General features: G+C 50.8%; 1 protein-coding gene across 3 annotated transcripts in view; it reads right to left on the reverse strand.

Annotated features, from left to right (window-relative positions):
• The window catches only part of LOC144110178 (uncharacterized), a 315,005-nt gene that overhangs the window by 282,436 nt on the left and 11,245 nt on the right, over positions 1–21,324 (reverse strand). For 2 of the 3 annotated variants that reach the window (XM_077643013.1, XM_077643012.1), the window contains exons 2-3: positions 20,913–21,013; positions 212–407 (exon numbers count right to left, since the gene is read on the reverse strand). The exons of the other annotated variant lie outside the window; for it this stretch is intronic. In XM_077643013.1, coding sequence (XP_077499139.1) covers positions 212–407; positions 20,913–21,013 — 297 coding nt within the window. The remainder of the gene's footprint in view (positions 1–211; positions 408–20,912; positions 21,014–21,324) is intronic. 3 annotated transcript variants of the gene reach the window in all.

Raw genomic sequence — 21,324 nt, forward strand, 5'->3', positions numbered from 1 at the left:
GTGTCCTAAAACCAAAGAATAAAAAGTTGACCAGTTCACTTTAGCTAATTGCTCGTCTTTTCGTTTCTCTCTATAACGTAAATGATGTCCGCCGCTCCGTATAGTGAACGCGCACACACCGACAGGCGTATATTTCACGGCTTTCCAAAAAATATCTTTTTTGATTAATTACCCTGTATAAAGAATTCGAGTATGCTGATAATGATCTTACCTTTGCTATTTGGCCACTCTCCACCGACGTACCAAACCACACAGTTTCGTATTTCTCAGGGGCAGCCCTGATGTCACTTTTAGTGTGTTTCCAGCCAGAATGTAATAGCCGGTCGAGGTAGTAATGATGGTTTTCAACTTGTCGGTAGCCCACTTCGATACAGACGGGTTTGAAAGAGCCAATGCAAGTGTTGAAGCTGTAAGGGAAATAGAGATTGTCTCGTATCATCATCACGATACTAGACAATGCGTTGCAGCCTTGAAAAAAAAAACATTCTTCCTCTAAATCTGGTGTAGGCTAGTCACCTGCGTCATTTCTGACAAGCTGGCGGTAGGATCATGTAAGAATCGACACTAGTGGGTGGTGGGCTAGTAGCCAGATGCTTCTGAGAGCGAATATTTATTTTTCATGGAAGATTATGGCCTCCTCTCGCCAAAGTCAGCGTGGTGCTTTCTCTCTGACTTTCACCGCCCCAGCGCACGTATAGCGGCACGCGCAGTACTCGCATAGTATATAGGGGGACAATTAAGATGCCCCTGTTGTATTATTCTACACGTTTTAAGATTATTTTCTACTTCCTTGTTTATTTAGCACCTATTTCGAACTGCAAAGGCGCACTAACATACATCAATATTCATACTAGAGAACGCGATACACCCTAAGACACACATGGTCTCCGATTCATTAAAATGTTTCCTAATGTTCAATATTGGCCTCGTGAAAGCGGGTGTGATACGCAAACCAAGGGTCATTGGTTCGGTTACCAGCAAGTTACCCGAATTGTCTTCTTAGCTTAATTTTCGGGAAGGCGCGCGTGTACCGGTGAATATCAGGACGACATTGAAGACTGGCTGGAGCATTATCAACGAGTCAGCCAGTATGACCGCTGGGTTCCGACTGTTTAGTTTATGTCTTCTTTCTCGCGGGGACCGTCCTGCTGTGGTTAGAGAAGCATGAGGACAATCTGACCACTTGGACGTGGTTTGTGGGCGAAGTTAGCAAGTAGTTCGACGATACTGCAAGCAAGAAAAAAAGAGCTGAGCAGACCCCTTCAAAAAGAGTTCAGGTCCTAGGCCAGACATGAACGAAACACACTGAAGAAGTGCTCCGACACTGCTGGCTTGTCAATAGGAACATGTCTTATAAAGACAAGGTGGGCCACCTTTTAGGAGGTATTGCCGAAAATGTCCACAGCTTTCTTATCACCAAAGACAACCTCGCTTCTGCTGTGGACGTGACGGAGCATTGTCGTATATTTCAGGCACTAAACTCGCGGCGGATGCATGGCAAAATTTGGTTGCCTATTTAATATAAAAAATGTGGCCAGCGTCGCCCTTCCTGGATCTGAGTATATCGCGTCAGTCGTTCGGCGGGTCGTGCGTGAGGAGATTACATCTCAGCTGCAAGGTGTCTCTAATGATCACGCTTGCAACCAGCGCTCCCTGCTTCGGCCACATACCGAACATCTCACTCCATGGCCTCGACACACCCACGACGAGTCGTCCAACAGTTCTGAACCCCGACAGCAACCTGGCCAGTGACCTACCCGGTGACCTAAGACGGAACTACCCACCGATGCCAGCATAGTTGGTCTGTGTGCCATCCTCGTTCAGTGGCAAGATGGTGTTGAGCGCGTGATTGCTTATGCAAGCCGCACTCTGTCGCGATCTGAAGCGAATTATTCTACCACGGAAAAAGAGTGCCTTGCTTCCGTTTGGGCGGTAACGAAATTCCGCCCATACCTATATGGTAGCCCATTTCGAGTCGTGAGGTGATCACCACTCGCTTTGTTGGCTCGCAAACCTTAAAGACCCATCGGGGAGGCTGGCGCGTTGGAGTCTCCGCGTGCAAGAATTCGATGTTACCATCGTGTAGAAGTCTGGCAACAAACACCGCGACGCAGACTGCCTGTCCCGTGCCCCTCACCCGTACACAATTGCTGACACGGAAGACGATCCTGCTTTTCTTGGCGCTTTACCCCGTCCGTCCTCGCTCAACAACAGCGAGATGACGCCGAGCTACGACCCCTCATAGAGTACCTCGAAGGCTGCACCTCGTCGCCGCCCCGCTACTTCACACGCGGGCTATCGTCGTTCTGCTTGCACGGTGGCATCCTCTAGAAGAGAAACTACGGTTCCACGGACACACCGTACCTGTTCGTGGTCCCAATGGTGCTTCGAGACGATGTTCTGCACGCATGCCACGACGACCTTTTTCCGGCCACCTCGGTTTTTCTCGCACGTTGGCGCGGATACGGCACAAGTATTACTGGCCCTGGCTTGCTAAATTTGTCCAGCACTACGTTAAGTCTTGCTGTGGGTGCCAACGTCGGAAGACATCACTTGTGAAGCCGGCCTGCCTATTGAAGCCCATTGATCCGCCTCGAATTCCTTTCCACCAGGGCGGCATGGACTTGCTGGGACCATTTCCGACATCATCATTGGGCAACAGGTACATTATAGTTGCCACCGACTACCTCACCCGGTATTGTGACACGAAAGCCCTTCCCTGCGGCACCGCTGCAGAAATTGCGAACTTTTTCATCTTTAACATTGTCCTCCGTCACGGTGCACCAGCGGTGGTTTTAACAGATCGAGCCATGGTTTTTACATCAGCCCTTACTAAGGAAGTTATGCGTCTCAGTGCCACCAGTCACCGTCGAACCACTGCCTACCATCCTCAAACAAGTGGACTGACTGAGCGACTCAATAAGACTGTAGGCTTAACGCCTCAGGAGCGAAGGAAACGAGACAACTGCTACGAGCCGACACCAGAACAGAACTGCCAGCCGTGGCTGCACGAGCCACGACCAGGTGCCGTCTTTATTCTCTTCGCAGGGTGGCGCGCGCTAGCCGGTTGGTCAGCGCCGCCCAAGAGAGGGTGCTACAGGGCCCCCCGCCTAGACTGGAAGTCGAAACGGACGGAGGGCCGGCGATGGCACTCGAGCACTAGGTCAGGCGGCGCTGGGAGTCGTTCCAGGGCGGTCTCCATGTAAGCCGGTTTAAGGCGGTCTAGACTGACGGTCTCTTCGCGGCCGTTTTGGAGGATGGTGGCGGTTTTTGGGGTGCGGCGGAGAACGCGGAAAGGTCCGTCGTAAGCCGGTGTGAGTGAAGCTCGGACAGCGTCGCGGCGCACAAAAACGTGGGTCGAAGTGGCCAGGTCGGGGTGTACGAGAATGATATGGTGGCGGGACGGACGTGGGGAAGTATGCCGAAGGTCTTTAACGCAGTCCAGCAGGCGTTGCAGGAATTCTTGGGGCTGGGCAGGAAGCTGATGGGATGCAAAGAAGTCGCCTGGAAGACGCAAAGCACTTCCATACACGAGCTCTGCAGCTGAGCACTGTAAGTCTTCTCGGATGACGGCCCTTAGACCAAGCAGCCCAAGGGGCAAGGAGTCGACCCAGAAGGCGCAATTGAGGCGGGCAGCGAGGGCGGCCTTCAATTGGCGGTGAAGGCGTTCCACCATGCCGTTAGCACACAGGTGATATGCAGTGGTACGGGGGCACGACACCGACTCTTGCACGATGTTCACCCCGGTATTGGCCTTCCAGGTGCTGTCGTACTGACTCTCTGCTGGTACGCGCCGTGGCCTGGACCCCTGCCCATCACCTACACTGCACTTCCCGGATTCTTCGGCTCCGTGGATGCCTAAACAGTCATCTGCTGTATCAACCGGACCTGACCGCCCATATTTGGCGCCGCTCGACGCCTTCGCCTGGAAACCACCGCCATCGACTACGTCATCAATCACATGGCCTGAGGCAATAGTATTTAATCTGCGGCACAACGTCAGCTCGGCGGGGCACGACACCGACTCTTGCACGATGTTCACCCCGGTATTGGCCTTCCAGGTGCTGTCGTACTGGCTCTCTGCTGGTACGCGCCGTGGCCTGGACCCCTGCCCATCACCTACACTGCACTTCCTGGATTCTTCGGCTCCGTGGATGCCTAAACAGTCATCTGCTGTATCAACCGGACCTGACCGCCCATATTTGGCGCCGCTCGACGCCTTCGCCTGGAAACCACCGCCATCGACTACGTCATCAATCACATGGCCTGAGGCAATAGTATTTAATCTGCGGCACAACGTCAGCTCGGCGGGGCACGACACCGACTCTTGCACGATGTTCACCCCGGTATTGGCCTTCCAGGTGCTGTCGTACTGGCTCTCTGCTGGTACGCGCCGTGGCCTGGACCCCTGCCCATCACCTACACTGCACTTCCCGGATTGTTCGGCTCCGTGGATGCCTGAACAGTCATCTGCTGTATCAACCGGACCTGACCGCCCATATTTGGCGCCGCTCGACGCCTTCGCCTGGAAACCACCGCCATCGACTACGTCATCAATCACATGGCCTGAGGCAATAGTATTTAATCTGCGGCACAACGTCAGCTCGGCGGGGCACGACACCGACTCTTGCACGATGTTCACCCCGGTATTGGCCTTCCAGGTTAGTTACCTAGACTACGCTAAGGAGACTCGTAGTAGCGATCGTTGTCTTTTCGCGGTGTCGTGCCCCTACGACCTGAAATGGCGCACTGCGCTGCGTGTGTTATGTGACATACTTGCCTTTGATTTGCTATCTGAGCTAATGCTGCTGCTTTCGGGAGATGTAGAACTTAATCCTGGCCCCGGACCAACCAACCTTTCCGATGTTTTAGATGCTCTCAAGCGGCTAGAAGAACACCATGCAGCCATGCGTGCCGACCTTGATCAATTGAAAACAACCCAAATCAGCCATGAAACACAACTAACTGCACTTTCAAACCGAGTAGCAGTGCTCGAATTAGACGAGCGTAAAACAGTATCACCATGAAAACATGTAGAGACTAGCCAGATTAGGCAGGACATCGCTGAACTAAAGGCCGCCAACATAGATGCGAAGAACAGAATGCGCCGAAACAACCTGCTCTTTTTCGGCTTAGATGATAGCGACAAAGAATCGTGGACTGAATCGGAGGAAAAAGTTATTGCGCTGTGCAAAGAAAAACTAGATTTGAATCTAGAACCAAGCGCAATAGAACGCGCCCACCGCATTGGTCAATTCTCATCGAAAAAAAAGCGACCAATAATAGTTAAAATGAATCACTACAAGGCAAAAGAAAGCGTGCTTGCATGTGGTCGTAAATTGAAAGAAACACCTTACGTTATCCGAGAAGACTTCGAATTCGCAACTCGACTCGCTCGCTCCAAATTGGTTCAATTCATTAAGCCCCGAGGGTGTAGCTTTAAGCTTCGATACGATAAACTTATCGTTGGCGAGAAATATTACACCTACGATCATGCCTCTGATACCATAACAGAAACAGATACGAACACCAAGCCCGCGGCAAAGATAAATGGAGCACAGGACAATACACAGCAGGCCTCAGAGCAAGCCAAGTGACACTCTACTGAACTGCATGAACCGATTCCGCCAAGCAATCGTCATACACCCGCACTCATCAACATCGCTTTTACTAATATACGGAGTATTCTACCTAAACGCCATCAGGTTCACAGTTTCATTGAAGTAACAGACGCCGATATGGTCATACTCACAGAAACTTGGCTGCACCCAGAGATAGAAGACCACGAATTGTTCCCTTCAGACTTCCATTTCACCACATACCGCAAAGATCGCGCTAATTGAAAGGGGGGAGGAGTTCTAATAGCCGTTCGTAACACTCTGCAGTCCTCGATTATCCGGCATGATAATATCCTAGAAATGATCTGGGTATGCCTTCACAACGCCTCCGGAAAGCTAGTGTTCGGTGTCTGCTATAGACCCCCAGACAGTCACGTATCATTCCCCGATTCCCTACGCCATGAATTAACGATTATGAGGAATGAGTATCCCAAAGCACCCATATTTCTGTTTGGTGATTTCAATTACCCACAAATTAACTGGTCATTGCTCTCGACACTAAGTTCGACACCTGCAAATGAACAGAAACTTTTTCTAGAACTAACCCTTGACTTTAACCTTCAGCAAGTGATAACAAGTCCAATGAGAGGAGACAACATCCTAGATCTTTTGCTCACAAGTCACCCGGACGACGTAAAATCCATTACTGTCCTTCCTGGATTAAGCGACCACAACCTTGTTCACATCTCTATGACGCTACCTTTAAAGAAGAAATCACCAACCAGCAAACTGATAACAGACTACAAAAGGGCTGATTTTGATGCTATGAACAATGATCTTGAAAAATTTTTCGACAACTTTCGTTGCACCTATCTAAATCGCACACCTAACTCGAACTGGAATTTGTACAAAGACACCCTACTACATTTGGAAAGTAAGCACGTTCCAACACTACTTATTAAATCAGATACCAAGAATCAATGGTTTAACAAACGCCTCAAGTCTCTCCTTGGCAAAAAGAAGCGCCTGTATCGAACAGCAAAACTTCAAAATAGTCACTTAGCATGGGAAAAATATCGCTTGTGCGCCCAACAGTATACCACAGAACTGACAAGTGCTATAGATAAGTTTTACTCTCAAGATTTACTATCAATCCTTCACTCTAACCCCAACAAATTCTGGCGCATGCTATCTAATAAACCACAAGATCGCCATGTACAACTCCTAGATGCTGATGGAGAACCAATCAAAAGCGATGACTGTGCGACCGCGCTCAACAATTACTTTACGTCAGTTTTTTCCGCTGCTAACGTTACTGCTAATGAACACATTCCAGAAATCTCAGTCTCAGAAATGCCTAAAATCGAAATTAACCCTGATGGTGTATCACAGCTTATTGCCTCACTGAAAATATCTACATCTGCCGGCTGAGATCGAATTAACAGTAAGCTACTAAAAAATACCATTTCATTGTCTAGCCAGGTACTGCATCTAATTTTTACGCAATCCTTAGATACCGGGGTTGTCCCTGACGATTCGAAAAAAGCTCAAATTACACCCATATTTAAAGCGGATGACCGCACGTGCCCTAACAACTATCGTCCCATTTCCCTCACTAGTATACCGTCTAAACTACTTGAGCACATTATTTTTTCCAATCTTATGACCCACCTAGAATCAATGAACTTTTTCTATCCGAATCAACACGGCTTCCGGAAGCAGCTGTCATGTGAGACCCAGCTCGCCGAATTCACCCACGACATTCCACAATACTTAGATAACCTTGTCCAGATCGACGCTATCTTTCTCGACTTTTCAAAAGCATTTGATCGTGTTTCCCATAATCTTCTTCTTTTTAAGTTGTCATCGCTCGGCATTCCACAAACTTTGCTCTCCTGGCTAGAGCAGTTCCTTAAAGGACGTAAGCAGTTCACCTGTGTTAATAACTGTCGCTCAGCTTTTTCCGACGTAACATCCGGCGTACCTCAAGGTGCAGGCTTATCACCTCTTTTATTCCTTATCTACATCAATGACCTACCGATCAACATAAAATCAACGCTACGTTTATTCGCAGATGACTGCGTAATTTACAGCCCCATCCACAACGCTAGCGCCATTGCCGCTCTTCAACAGGATCTAACCACTATCTCAGCGTGGTGTGACAAATGGCACATGCCTCTTAATCTAAATAAATGCCAATCCATATCATTCTCTCGCAAAAACACAGTTATTGATAGCACTTACAACATAAAATCGGTCGCCGTCACGAGAACATCATCTTATAAATACCTAGGAGTACACATCACATCATCGCTGTCATGGACAACACACATTCAGACCATCTGTTCCAAAGCATCACGCACACTTGGTTTTCTCCGGCGCAATCTAAAATCTGCATCACCTGAAGTAAAAAAGTTGGCATACATAACATTCGTACGTCCTAAATTGGAGTACGCGTCATCTGTCTGGCATCCATCACAATCGTATCTCATCTCAGACCTTGAAGCCATTCAAAATCGCGCCGCCCGTTTTATTACATCGCAGTACTCAAGAAATACCAGCGTAACATTACTAAAACGATCCCTCGGCCTTCAAACACTAGCAACTCGGTGTGTTATTTCCCGTCTATGCCTCTTTCACTCTTTCTTTTATCGCTCACCAAGACATTTGTTGCTGCAGCCACCCCCACGTACGTCATCCCGCCTAAACCACAGTAACCCAATCGCACGCATTAAAACCCGCACCTCCGCAATGAGCAGTTCATTTTTTCCCGTCGCCATAGTGCTCTGGAATGGCCTTCCCGACAACGTAATAACATGCTCCGATCGCCGCCTTTTCCGCGAGAAACTGGCTAATCACTTCTCATAAACATATTCATACTGCGACACCGAAGTGCCAACTGTTCCTTGTTTTCTTTTTGTATGTTTATTTCTTGCTTTTAGTTTGTATATTATTGTACACTTTTTTGGTACCCCGTGTATTTTTTCCCCTTTCTTTCTTTCTTTTGTGTTCTCTTCTACTACCCTCCAACCTGTATGTACGCCCCCCCTTATGTAATGCCTTCGGGCCTTTAAGGGACAAATAAATGAAATGAAATGAAATGAAATGCCTGGCGCCGAGAATATGATTAAGGGAAGCAAACAGGGAGGACTCAAACTGGTGTCCACGGTCGGCTGTCACAGTGCCAGGACAACCAAATCAAGATACCCACGCAGAAAGGAAGGCACGCGAAACAGTCTCTGCGGTGATGTCAGGAAGGGGACTGCCTCCGGCCAGCGAGTGAAGCGGTCGACTATGGTCAAGATATAGCGGTAGCCTCGAGAGATGGGTAGAGGGCCCACGATGTCCAGATGAACATGGTCGAAACGACGGCCAGGGGGTAGAAAGGCTTGGGAAAGTGTCTTGGTATGTCGACAGATCTTGGTCGACTGACAAGGTAGGCACCGACGCGTCCAAGCACGCACATCAGCGTTGATTCCGGGCCAACCATTGCGCTGGGTGAGAAGCCGCTGAGTAGCCCGAATGCCTGGATGGCATATGTCATGGAGAGAATGGAAGATAGGGCGACGTAGCGAAGCCGGAACAAAAGGGCGAGGAAAGTCCGTTGAAACATCCCACCACAAGGGCTAAGGCGAGCAAGGATGGGGCACAAGCCGTAATCGGAGAGAACGAGGGTTCGCTCGAAAAGCGGCGAGCTCATCGTCATTCTGCTGGGCAGAAGAGAATGCGACCCAGTCGACGGTGGAAGATGGAGCATCTACCGCGACTGTACGAGAGAGGGCGTCAGCGGCGGTGTTGGCTGCACCTTTCACATGCCGGATGTCGGTAGAAAACTCCGAGATATAAGCGAGCTGACGGAGTTCACGTGACACGTACTTCGATGAGTTTGTCCGGAACAAATATGCCAGCGGTTTATGATCGGTTAGCACGTGAATCTTGCATCCTTCTACAAAATGCCGAAAGTGCTGGATAGCGGAGTAGATGGCTAGGAGCTCTCGACCGAAGACGCTGTAGCGGGTCTCAGCAGGAAGTAGCTTCCGAGAGTCAAAAGACAATAGTCTCCACTCGGAGTTAATGTACTGCTGTAAGACGGCTCCGATGACCACGCTGGAGGCATCCACCATCAATCTCGTAGGGGCATCGTTGCACGGATGGACTAGAAGCACGGCGTTAGCGACTGCTTGCATCGCGGCAGTAAAGGCGGCCTGGGCTTCTGATGACCAATTGATTGCGGAGGACGGGCAGCGGTTGACCGGAGGAGGTCGGTGAGCGGGCGAAGTAGCTCTGCACAGTGCGGCATAAAGCGGCGGGTGAAATTCACCAGCCCCAGGAATTGTCGCAGGAGGCGCAGGGTTGTGGGCAGGGGAAAATTCTCGATTGTCTGGACGTGGGACGCGAGAGGCCGGATACCCACTGAAAATATGTGATGACCCAAAAACTCGAGCTCAGAAGCACCGATAACACACTTGGAGGCATTCACAACCAGGCCGAAGTGCTGTAGACGCTTGAACAAAGCACGGAGGTCTTGCTCATGATCATGAGGTGTAGGGCTGGCGATGAGGATATCGTCAAGGTACGCGAATACACTCGGTAGGCCCCGCGTGACCTCAGCCATGAACCGCTGGAAGGTTTGAGCCGAATTGCGTAGTCCACAAGGCATCCGGACGTACTCAATGAAACCAAAGGGCGTCGTGATGGCGGTCTTAGGTATGTAGGCGGGTTCAATTGGAATTTGGTGATACGCCTTAATCAGGTCAGGTTTGGTAAAAAAGGCGCAGCCGGCGAGGCGCGATGTAAAGTCCTGGATGTGGGGCAGCGGATAGCTGTCGTGGACAGTGTTGGCATTCAACGCCCGATAGTCGCCGCAGGGACGCCAGTCACCGGGATCACGCTTGGGCACTAGATGGAGTGGAGACGCCCACGCGCTGGATGACGGGCGTATAATGCCGAGCTCCAGCATGTGGTCAAACTCACGTTTGGCGATAGCTAGACGGTCTCCAAACAAGCGGCGCGGTCGAGCAGCTGCGGGTGGACCCCGGGTGACGATGTGGTGTGTCACAGTATGTATAGGCGCCTGAGTGAGGTTGCATGGCTTAGTGAGCTCCGGGAAATCCGCCAACACTTTTTCGAACTTAGAGGAAGGTATCAGCGTGCGAATGCTCATGGGAGCAAGGTCGGACGAGACTCCCGAGATGGAGAGATGGGTCAGACCGTCAGTAAGGCGACGATGCCGCACGCTGACGTCTAAGTCGAAGTTGGAGAGGAAGTCTGAGCCGACGATCGGGCGAACCACGTCTGCGGTGACGAAGACCCATCGAAAAGTGCGGCCTAGGCCGAAGTCGAGGGTGAGAGATCGTAGCCCATACGTGGGTATAGACGAGGCGTTGGCAGCACGGAGCGACAGTCCTGATGGCTTGGAACAATCTGCCATAGTCGGTGGAACCACGCTGATTTCCGCGCCCGTGTCGATAAGAAACCGGATGCCGGATAACTTGTCAGTGACCATGAACAGGCGGCTCGAATGACTGGGGGAACCACACGCCGCCGTTAGTGATCCCGGCGGGCGTTTCCCAGCCACGAACAGGGCGGTGTACACTTCGTGACCTGGTGGCGAAAACGCCTGTGGTACCGCCAGAGGGATGTAGGGCTGGGACTCCGAGCTTGACGTGAGCGCGAAAGAGAGCGAAGATCAAGACGAGACGGACGGGTCTCCAGAGGTCGGCTCCGGAGTGCGGCGACTGAGGCGGCAAGTTCCTCGAGACGAGCCTCAAGGCGCGAAATCGCTGGGTCTCTTGGCGGCAAAACAGCAGTGACGGACAGGGAGGTGGCCTCATGAAAGTTATCTGCGAACTCAGCCAGGCGGTCGAGGGTGACGTCAGCGGCCGCCGCAAGGACGAGGCGGATGGGCTGGGGAAGGCGTTGGAGGAAAAGCTCTCGAAGCAACGCTGAGTGGTTGGTGATGTCGCACTCCCCGAGAAGCTGTTGCATGCGGCGCAGAAGCTGGGAGGGGCGCCGGTCGCCAAGGTCTTGCCCGGTAAGGAGCTGCTGGAGGCGGGTGCGGTCCGACGGCATAAATCTCTCCAGCACCTTGGTTTTCAGGTGCTGATATGGTGTAGCACCCATGGGGGCGGAGAGAACGTCGGAGAGCTCACCGGCAACGTTAGGAGGCAGGCTTGAGGCAACATGGTAGTAGCGCGTCGTCTCCGACGTGATGTGGGCTAGGCAAAATTGCGCCTCAACCTGGTGGAACCAAACTTTCGGGTTCTGGGGCCAGAAAGATGGAAGGCGAACCTGCAGCGACGAGACGTCCTGCGGACGCGAATCCTGCTGCGTGGATGTTGCGGAATCGGTCATTGCTCGTCCTTGGTCACTAATGTAGGCTTAACGCCTAAGGAGCGAAGGAAACGACACCACTGCTACGAGCCGACACCAGAACAGGAAGGAAGGAAGGCCTCAGACGTTGCTGGCACATACCCACTACGGCGGAGTGGCCAAGACACAGGCGGTTAATTACTGGATACAGGAAAGGTTTGACGGGAAAAGGAATGGCAATAGTATGTAGTCTGAGAGATTGAAAGAGGGAAGGAAAGTGGTCCAGTTAACTTGGAGATCGAAGACGGGACAATTGCTTGATGTACATAATAGTACACAATGCCTGTAATGTTGCAATGTCGTACTGACTGAGAGCGGGAAAAGAAATTAGAATGGGAGTCGCTGCGTTTCTTGAAGAAAATTTTGCACAGCAGAGCGCACACTCCTGTCGCTTCGTCCAAGCGAAGAAGCGCCAATGGAAAGAACAACCGCGGAAGACACAGGCAAGCCCCGTTGATGAAATGGAATTTGCAAAAGACGCTTCCTCAAATGAGAAAAGCGGCGGCAGAACAGCAGGAAGTGATCTATTGTCTCAGGTTCGGCACAAAAAGGGCACAGTGGGAAAGCTGCCGTGGCTGCACGAGCCACGACCAGGTGCCGTCTTTATTCTCTTCGCAGGGTGGCGCGCGCTAGCCGGGTGTCGGCGCCACCCAAGGGAGGGTGCTACAAGACCATTGCCAACATGCTTTCCATGTACGTCGACACCGACCATAAGAAGTGGGACCAGATCTTGCCTTACGTCACGTTCGCATATAACACTGCTTTTCCAGAGACGACGCGCTTCACGCCGTTTCGTTTGATGCATGGTCGCGAAGCCACTACTATGCTGGACGCAATGTTACTGCCAGATGTTGCACGTCCCTCCGTCGCTGGCGCTGAAGAGTTCGTTCGGCATGCAGAAGCCGCCCGCCAGCTAGCTAGACAGCCAACCCGTAACCAGCAGGAAAGCGACGCTCAACATTACAACCTTCATCACCGGGCGGTGCTTTACCACCCTCGCGATCAAGTTTGGTTTGACCTCACTCGGTCTGCGGGGTCGCTCCGAAAAACTTCTGCGCCGCTGCTTCGGCACCTACGAGGTACTGCGCAAACTTAGTGACGTTATCTACGAAGTACTCCCGCAAGAGTCTGTTCGCTCCTCCAGGCGGCATGCGGCATCCGAAATCGTCCACGTTGCCAGTCTGAAGCCCTACCACGTCCGTTAGGACTTATTCTGCCAAGTCCTGCGCCACAGACTTTATTCCGGATTTCCGTGATTCAGCGGCATCGGGGCGATGCCCTTTCCAAGAGGAGCTGCAATGCCACAGTGTTGCATCGGGGCGATGCCCTTTCCAAGAGGAGGGGCAATGCCACAGTGTTAGCCATTTACTGGCGCCGCCATGAGGTGGGACAGCAACCGCTGGTCTTTGTCTTCCCCGGCTCGTGCGTTGGTTCGCTGAGTGTGCCTGGCTAGTCCTGGTGTGCCTTTCTGCCCTTTCTGCCGGCTTTCGGTGACAGTATCTACACCGACTCCAGCAAAACCATCCAGAATATATAACGCTGATTACTGGAAGCCCACCTACATGACATTCTAGTAGAATTCTATAACAGCAACGCGAACGTTATAATCACCCTGAGTGTGATACCTGAGTATGATGTGATCGAGGGAAATGATTTGGTTCATCAACGGGACAGTGCCTTCGATCCCCTGGCCAAATCCAACGTCAGTGGAAGATGCTGCAACATAAAAAACAACACTACGAAAACACCAGGAACACCCAACCATTTTGCCCCAGCTTCACCCGTCACCGAACAAGGATGCACGCGTCCTTCACAAAGTTCCAACTAACACTCTTCTCACCGCAATGATGTTCTAAAACTTGGGATGTCGTGACAACTCACTGCCTAACTGGCCAGATATCAAGGCAGACACAGAACATGCACTCCACTCATTTAACACTGTCATCACCTCTCTATATTTCCCTTAACCTCTCCCTCCTTCTTGGAGTGTTTGCGTTTACGCGGGCTCGGCAGATTGTCAGCGGGCCTTGGCGGAACAAACGCTTTTCTTCACTGGACCTTAGTGCTGGCCTCAAAAAAAAGTTTTACCCTCCTCCTCCTGCTCCGAGAGAGGAGCCGCGTCAGTGCATCTTCAACACCAAACTACAAGACTCGCACCGAGGAGGAAGAAGAGGAAGACGAAGACGTTGTGCGATCGCCTGTCGCCTCAGCTCTGTTTATTTAGCTAATTTTTCCTAATTTACATAGTTTTATTTGAATATTCGAGGATGACAGCATCTTCAAAGCGGTACTGTCCCTACGCGAAGAGTACGGCTGCTCCGGCGCCGGCAAGCCTAAAGGGACCACGCCATTCAAAGGAGGCTGGCTCGGAAGAGGCGGCCATGGCTTTCCAGGCTGTGGAGCGACCAGAACATGGACTCGACCACCCGTCCAGTGAGACCTCATCGCTTAGTGGGGCTGAGTCAACGCTCCTGGACTGTGACGAGTCAGTGGCCGATATGGCTGACGTCGACAACGAGGGCTTCAAGTTGGTGAGTCATCGCAAGCAACGAACGGTAGGGATCCCGGTAGTGGTGGAGCCTACAGAAAAGGGGGTTGATTTAAGAGAGAAGAATCCCATCTTACTTTTCGCGGCCATTCAAACACTGCTGGGATCAGCTCCGGTTCGAAGTCGGTTCACCATGCACGGGGGCTCTTCAGCTGGATGTCTCGACGGAAGAGCAGGTTGACAAGCTCCTGCAGAGCTCTCAGATTTTTGGCATCAAAGTTAACGTGCGGTTGCCCCATTCTTACATGAAGAACACCTGTGTTATTAAGGGTGTACCAAAGTGGTATTCAGAACGCGACCTACTTGATTATCTGAAACCACAAGGTGTACTGCACGTGAAACGACTTGTGCGTCGTGTGGAGTCTCCAGGAAAAGAATGGGCTGCGAAGCCTACCAGCTCTATCGTGTTGACATTCGCTCCCAACTCAGAGCGCCCCGAAAAAATTGATCTGGGATTCACAAAACACGCAGTTGCAGATTTCGATGAAGCTCCTCCATGGTGTTTTAGATGCCAACGGTTTGGGCACGTGGCCAAAGTTTGCACAAAGATCGACGCTGTAAGCGGTGCGGAGGCGACCACGACTTTAAAACCTGCAGGGCAGATTTTGCTTGCGCCAATTGCGGTGGCGATCATCCAGCGAGTTTCGGAGGCTGCCCCTTCCATGTGAGCGCTCTGCACCGTCGGATGTCCTTTATTGCTGGTCCAAAAACCCCACCGACTGAGACGCCTGTCCCTGGATTAGATGAGTTCCCAGTATTGGAGTCTGATGTTGTTGCGTTGCCGAACAATGTCCCTAAGAGACCTGAGTCCAGCAAGACGCCAAGGCCCAGTGCGCGCGAGTCGACTGTTCGACCTTCAGCAAAAAGTGTCCATGTTCTTGAGCGGACGGATCACAGCCAGACTCCACGGCAAGGGGGACCCTCATATGCACAAGTGACAAAAAAAACCAGCTACTGCGGGCAAGAGTGTGTCCCCGTCGGCATCTTTTATCGATGTTGTAAGTGAGTGCGTTGCCCAAAATAAGGAGCTCAAAAATCAAGGTATGTCTGACCTTCTTCATGTTTTGTTTGGGGTCCTGCGTTCACATGTTACAGCGATGGAGCCTGGTAACCTGAAGAACTTCCTACAGCTGGTGCTTTCTTTTGAGTCCCTAATTTTCACCTTCGCAGCAAACTTCCTTGCGAACTAAAATGGATGGGGCTAAACCTCGTGGATCTCATATGCACCGAAAAGTGCCGTTTATATTGCAGTAGAACGGCGCTGTGATTTTAAGTCGGTTAGCAGAACTCAAACTATTCTTGAAAGAGACTTGTGTTCCAGTATTGGATCTCTCAGAAGCTAGCCTGCCAAGTGGGAGACGTTTGACTGGATATGTCGCCCATAAAAACTGCAGCATAAAGTCATTTCCTGCATGAAGTGCTGCGCTTTACATAAGAAGAGAAATTCCACATGTTTCTCTAAGCGTTGCCGATCTTTGCAGGGATGACATTGAGGTAGCGGCTGCAAGAATACCGTTCGGCTCTCGAACCCTTGCTATTGCATCCGTGTACTTGTCTCCGCGGAAGAAGGTAGCATTAGATTTGTTTCTACAGCAGCTCTCCACCGCTGCCCAGCACCTAGAATCATCTGCGGTGATTTCAATGCCCATCATGCCGTTTGGGGTGACCGGAACACGGATTCCCGTGGACGCAAACTTGTAGAGGTTATTGACAGTTTGGACCTGTGTGTTGCCAATGACGGAAGCCCCACTTTTTTTCTGGCCTCCAGCCTCAGCGACACCTATAGACCTGACACTGCATTCACCTGACGTCCGCGTGAGTTGTTCAACAGCACCAGACTGCATGGGAAGTGATCACTATCCGATTTTTGTGTTTGCTGCCGACTTTCGTATGCATGCTCCTAAAACTAGGAACGTGGTCAACTGGGACAAGTACAGAAAGCACCTAGAACGTGTTTCTGGTGATGTTGTTGACAAAATGATTTCTAGTAAGCTAGCAGCAACTACGGCGGTCAAGTTACCTGATCATTTTCCGACCCCGGATTTAAAACTCGGGAACCTTTGCGCAGCGAGAAGAAGGGCGGAGCGCCAACTCGTGCGGAAGAAGGACGACAGGCAACTGAAGACGACCTTCAATAGGCTGAATTCTGCTATTAGAGGGCACACGAACAAGCTGTACAGGTCGCAATGGGCCTCATTCTGTGCTAGTTTGACTGTGTTCTCACCGATAACGAGAAAATGGCGAGTTATTGGCAGCCTTGCTAGAGAATCTCGCCCTTCAAAGCCTTTTGAAGCTCTTGCAATACGCAAGGAAAAACCTATTGCGTGCTTGGCAGAGGAATTTGCAGACGCACTCGTACGCGCTGATTCTAGAATAGATATATATTCACCAGCTGCTTCCTCCAGGTCTATCATGGACGTCCCTTTCACGCTTCGTGAGCTTCAGACTGCGCTCAGTGGCCTGCGGCGCCGGTGTTCACCAGGTCCCGACGGCATCACCAATCAAATGCTGAATAATCTGCCCTTGCAACTTAGAAAGGAGTTCCTCAACTTCATCAATCGAGTTTGGGAGATGCGATGTTCCTCCGTCATGGAAGGTGGCACATGTAGTTCCGGTACTGACGCCTGGCAAAGACATGACAGACCTTGCCTCGTATCGCCCAGTGTCATTGACCTCCTGTGCAGCTAAGTTGATGGGGAAGCTGGTAAATGAACGCTTATCATGGTGGCTTGAGGACAGCAAGGCACTGCCATCCTGTATGACAGGATTCCGCCGAGGTCTTAGTGCCCAAGATAGCGTCTTAGACTTGATCAGTCACATTGAACACCAGAGAGCTTTCGGCCTTTCAACCTTAGCCATTTTTCTTGATGTTGCGAAAGCTTACGACAGCGTGCTTCAGAGCTCAATTCTAAACAGTTTGCAAGACATGGGCATACAGGGCCATATGTTAAGATTCATTCACAAGTTTATAAGTGATCGCGCGGTTCGTGTACGGTTAAAGAGTACGTTAAGCACCGAAAGGGTTCTGTCACGAGGTGTGCCTCAAGGAAGTGTTCTTTTCCCCCCGCTCTTTAACGCCGTAATGGCTGGCCTACCCGATTCGTTGAAAAAAGTTGCAGGCAAGTGCGTATGCCACTTTATGGTGACGACATCTGTATTTGGATTACTGGCTACCAACACAAGCGATTAGCATTGATAGCTCGCCAGGCTATACTTTCGGCACAAGCTTACCTTCAAGGTGTGGGGTTGTCTCTGTCAGTGGACATATCCGGCTTTATTCTGTTTCCAGGTGTAGGAAGACGTCAAGCGCGGTTGAAGATAGACCTCGGTCACTCTTGCATCCGTCAATTCAACCACGCGCGTTTCCTGGGCGTCGTTATTGACTCCCGTCTACAGTGGCGAAAAGCTGTAGCCGCGATTGTTTCGTCTATATCTTCTCGTCTCAATGCGATCCGTAGAATTGCACGTGAGCAATGGGGAAACCATCCTTCTTCAATGGTCAAACTTCATGAAGCGCTGGTGGTCAGCCGGATAATGTATCAATTACCTTTAATTTCCCCCTCGGCATCACAACTTGAGCGTCTCGAAGTTGTCCACAGAAAGGGCCTAAGAAGAGCCATTGGAGTTCCCCAGGCGGCTGCGAATAAGGCAGTACTTCTTGAGTCCCTATCGAAACCTCTTAGCCTTATCGCTTCTCAGAGACTATTAATGCACGCTTAGGAGAGACGGTAGCTGGGCGATCCCTTCTCCAGTGGCTCTGCAAGAGATATGAGTCGAAGGCTTACTTGGCACTCAATACTCTTAGTTCTTTAGGCATTAATGTCCGAAGGCAAAGCAAACGGTTGAAACCCCGCTGGTCTTTTCCGACCCTCGACTGTAAGGTCACAATTCCCCATGTGAGCGCAAAGCGTAGCTCTCCTTTGGCAGCAACGCGTTCGCTTGTACTGGAATACTTGGAAACAGAGTATGCCTACCATCTTCAAATTTTCACGGATGGTTCTGTGGACAAGGTCAAACAAGCTAGCGCAGCGGCTTTTTACATTCCTTCATTGGACTGTAAGTGGTGCGTACGCTGTACTGCTGTTGTATCCTCCACAACGGCTGAAAGTGTTGCTATTGAGACCGCGTTATGGAAGTTAGGGTCTTGTCCGGCTCAACCTGTTGTCGTCCTAACTGATTCAAAATCTGCCCTTCAGAGGTTAGAGCGCGGATTCCCTACTGACGCCTTGTCTCTAAGCTCTCTGCGCTTGGTGCAGAATCTGCACAGCAGAGGCTTTACTCTACATTTCCAGTGGGTGCCCTCTCACATAGGCGTCAACGGTAATGAGGTGGCAGACAGTCTCGCCCATAAAGCTCTCTCAAGGATTCCATCAAAAAAAGTATCTCAAGATGGGAAAAGTCTGCCGGAAAACGGTGCTCGATCACTTCAGTACCCCGTGGAGTGCGTCCCAAAAGCCATGTGTGACCAAGGGACTGAAAAGATCTCAGGCGACCCTTCTACATCGAATTCACACGGCCTCTGCTCGCACTCCTGCATGGATGCATAAGACCGGCATAGCATCGTCTCCGCTCTGCTCTTTATGTGGTGTGTGCGGGGATATCGAACATTATATTATGTACTGCCCAAAGTACAACGCGGAAAGGCATGTGATGTTCGCTTCCTTCAAGAAGACAGGAACCCGTCACAGCACAGTGCAGGACATTGCCTACCCGAGTGGAAACCTGACATGCAGAAGGGAGGCTGCACGCCTTCTTTTAACATTTCTGCAGAACACGGATCTTGTTTTCGAATGGTGACAGCAGGAACTGACTATGGCCTACTGTGATTGAATGTGTGCGTAGATGGTGTCTTCCGGAGTGGACTACTTTATACTGTGAGTGAATGTGTGTATGGAGTGTGGCAATACAATGGCCTATGTTCTAGTGTGAGTGAATATGTGCATAGATGGTGACTTCTGGAGTGGACTGTGATGTGAACTGTGTGGATTGATTGTGTGCATAGCTGGTGACTGCGGGAGAGAATGTGTGGTATTATAAGAGACTGTGCGCTTAGCGGGGTAGAAGCGGCATTGTTAATATCGAAGGGACGCTGCGGTGGAGCAATTGCCGGCAGACAAAGCAAGGCTAACCCCACCTGTAGCATTCAACACCTCAACCTCAACCAACCTCGCACCGAGGGAAATCAGGCCGGCGGCTTCTGTATGTCGATAAACGTTTCTGTACACACACACACACACACACACACACACACACACACACACACACACACACACACACACACACACACACACACACACACACACACACACACACACACACACACACACACACACACACACACACACACACACACACACACACACACACACACACACACACACGCACACGCACACGCACACGCACACGCACACGCACACGCACACGCACACACACGCACGCACGCGCACGCACGCGCGCGCGCGCGCGCGCACACACAAAATAAAATGCTCAGGAGATTAAAATTGATCACACAACCAATAGACATGCGGCGACAGCTTTCCGAACTGATTATTGAAGAACAGTATAGTGATGTCAGCACTGTGCCAGCTGAAGTATTCTAGCGCTTGCCGAACCCAGGCCCGCGGCACTCACAGGCGCTTACAGAGCCCATGTGTGGCTCCAGCTGCGGTCTACTGAGACCCGGTCACCCCCGGGTTTCCCGCGCCTTCGCTGCTATCCAAGAATCGCGATGTCTGGCCTCAGCAGACGTAAATATGCACCGAGCGCGGGCGATGTGCACCCAGGCGAGAGACGCGTTAGCGAACGCCACGCAACTGCTGAGATAAACAAAGCGTGGGCAGCCTGCACGCGGTAGAAACAAAGGTTCAGCGCGAGTGTGTTGGAGTTTCAACGGAGCAGCGAGTCTGTATGCTCTCAAGTTCAGTGCTCACAAGGTGGTCGGATGGCTCCGCGTATTTCCGGGCAGTCGTGCGCAGCTGGCCCATTCTTAACGGCTTGCGAGCCTTAAGTGTGCCTTGCGCGGCTACAACCGACGCGCTGCGGCGTACCGCAAGTCATGTATATTTTTTGTGGGTTACTTAGAAATGAAAAACAATAACATATATGACTATTATTGAACAACACCTGCACCGTTTTTGAGACTCCTCTTGGGCGCCCTTATTATCCGCGATCGGACCAACAAAGACCACTGAACTTCGAACGAAGACTACTAACAGTTTGTTCAATGTACCACAACAATGTCTCTGTGGAAACAACACCTAAATATGTAAGAATGCTTTGGCGTTCTACCAACTTGCTTCCTCTATTAGAGGGCTAGCTCTATTCTTGTATCTACTCTTTCTGCGGCCCAACTTGAATTTATTCTCTTGTATTCCCTCTTTATTCTGCATAAGCGAAACAAAAATGACAACGCGGTAGGGTAACAACACTCTTACGTCTTTATGTCTTCGGTAAAGCGAACCAAGTACTGTGCAAAGTAGTTCTTGAAAGGTTTCACGCTTGATGTTTCGGTACGGTGGTTGACACGCCTCTCTGCCTGGAAGCAGACAGAGAATGGATAGAGTACGCGGCGATAATTTATGCACAATCACTTGTAAAAAGAGGAACACACGAACGTACTAATATCTTCGAAAGCTTGAAAATGGGGGCATCATAAAGCGCCACACTTTAAACAAAGCGTTTGTTGGCTACCGAACGCTGTTAAACAACCTACTGTATAAAAAAACTCCATAAAGTCTTCATCATCATCATCATACCCTCACTACACTGACTGCCAGGCAAAGGCCTCTTTAATGTCTCTCCAATTAAACCTGTTGTTTGCCAGCAGTGCCCATACTATGCGTACAA

Source organism: Amblyomma americanum, chromosome 11 (assembly GCF_052857255.1).
Source record: "Amblyomma americanum isolate KBUSLIRL-KWMA chromosome 11, ASM5285725v1, whole genome shotgun sequence".
NCBI classification, from domain to species: domain Eukaryota; kingdom Metazoa; phylum Arthropoda; class Arachnida; order Ixodida; family Ixodidae; genus Amblyomma; species Amblyomma americanum.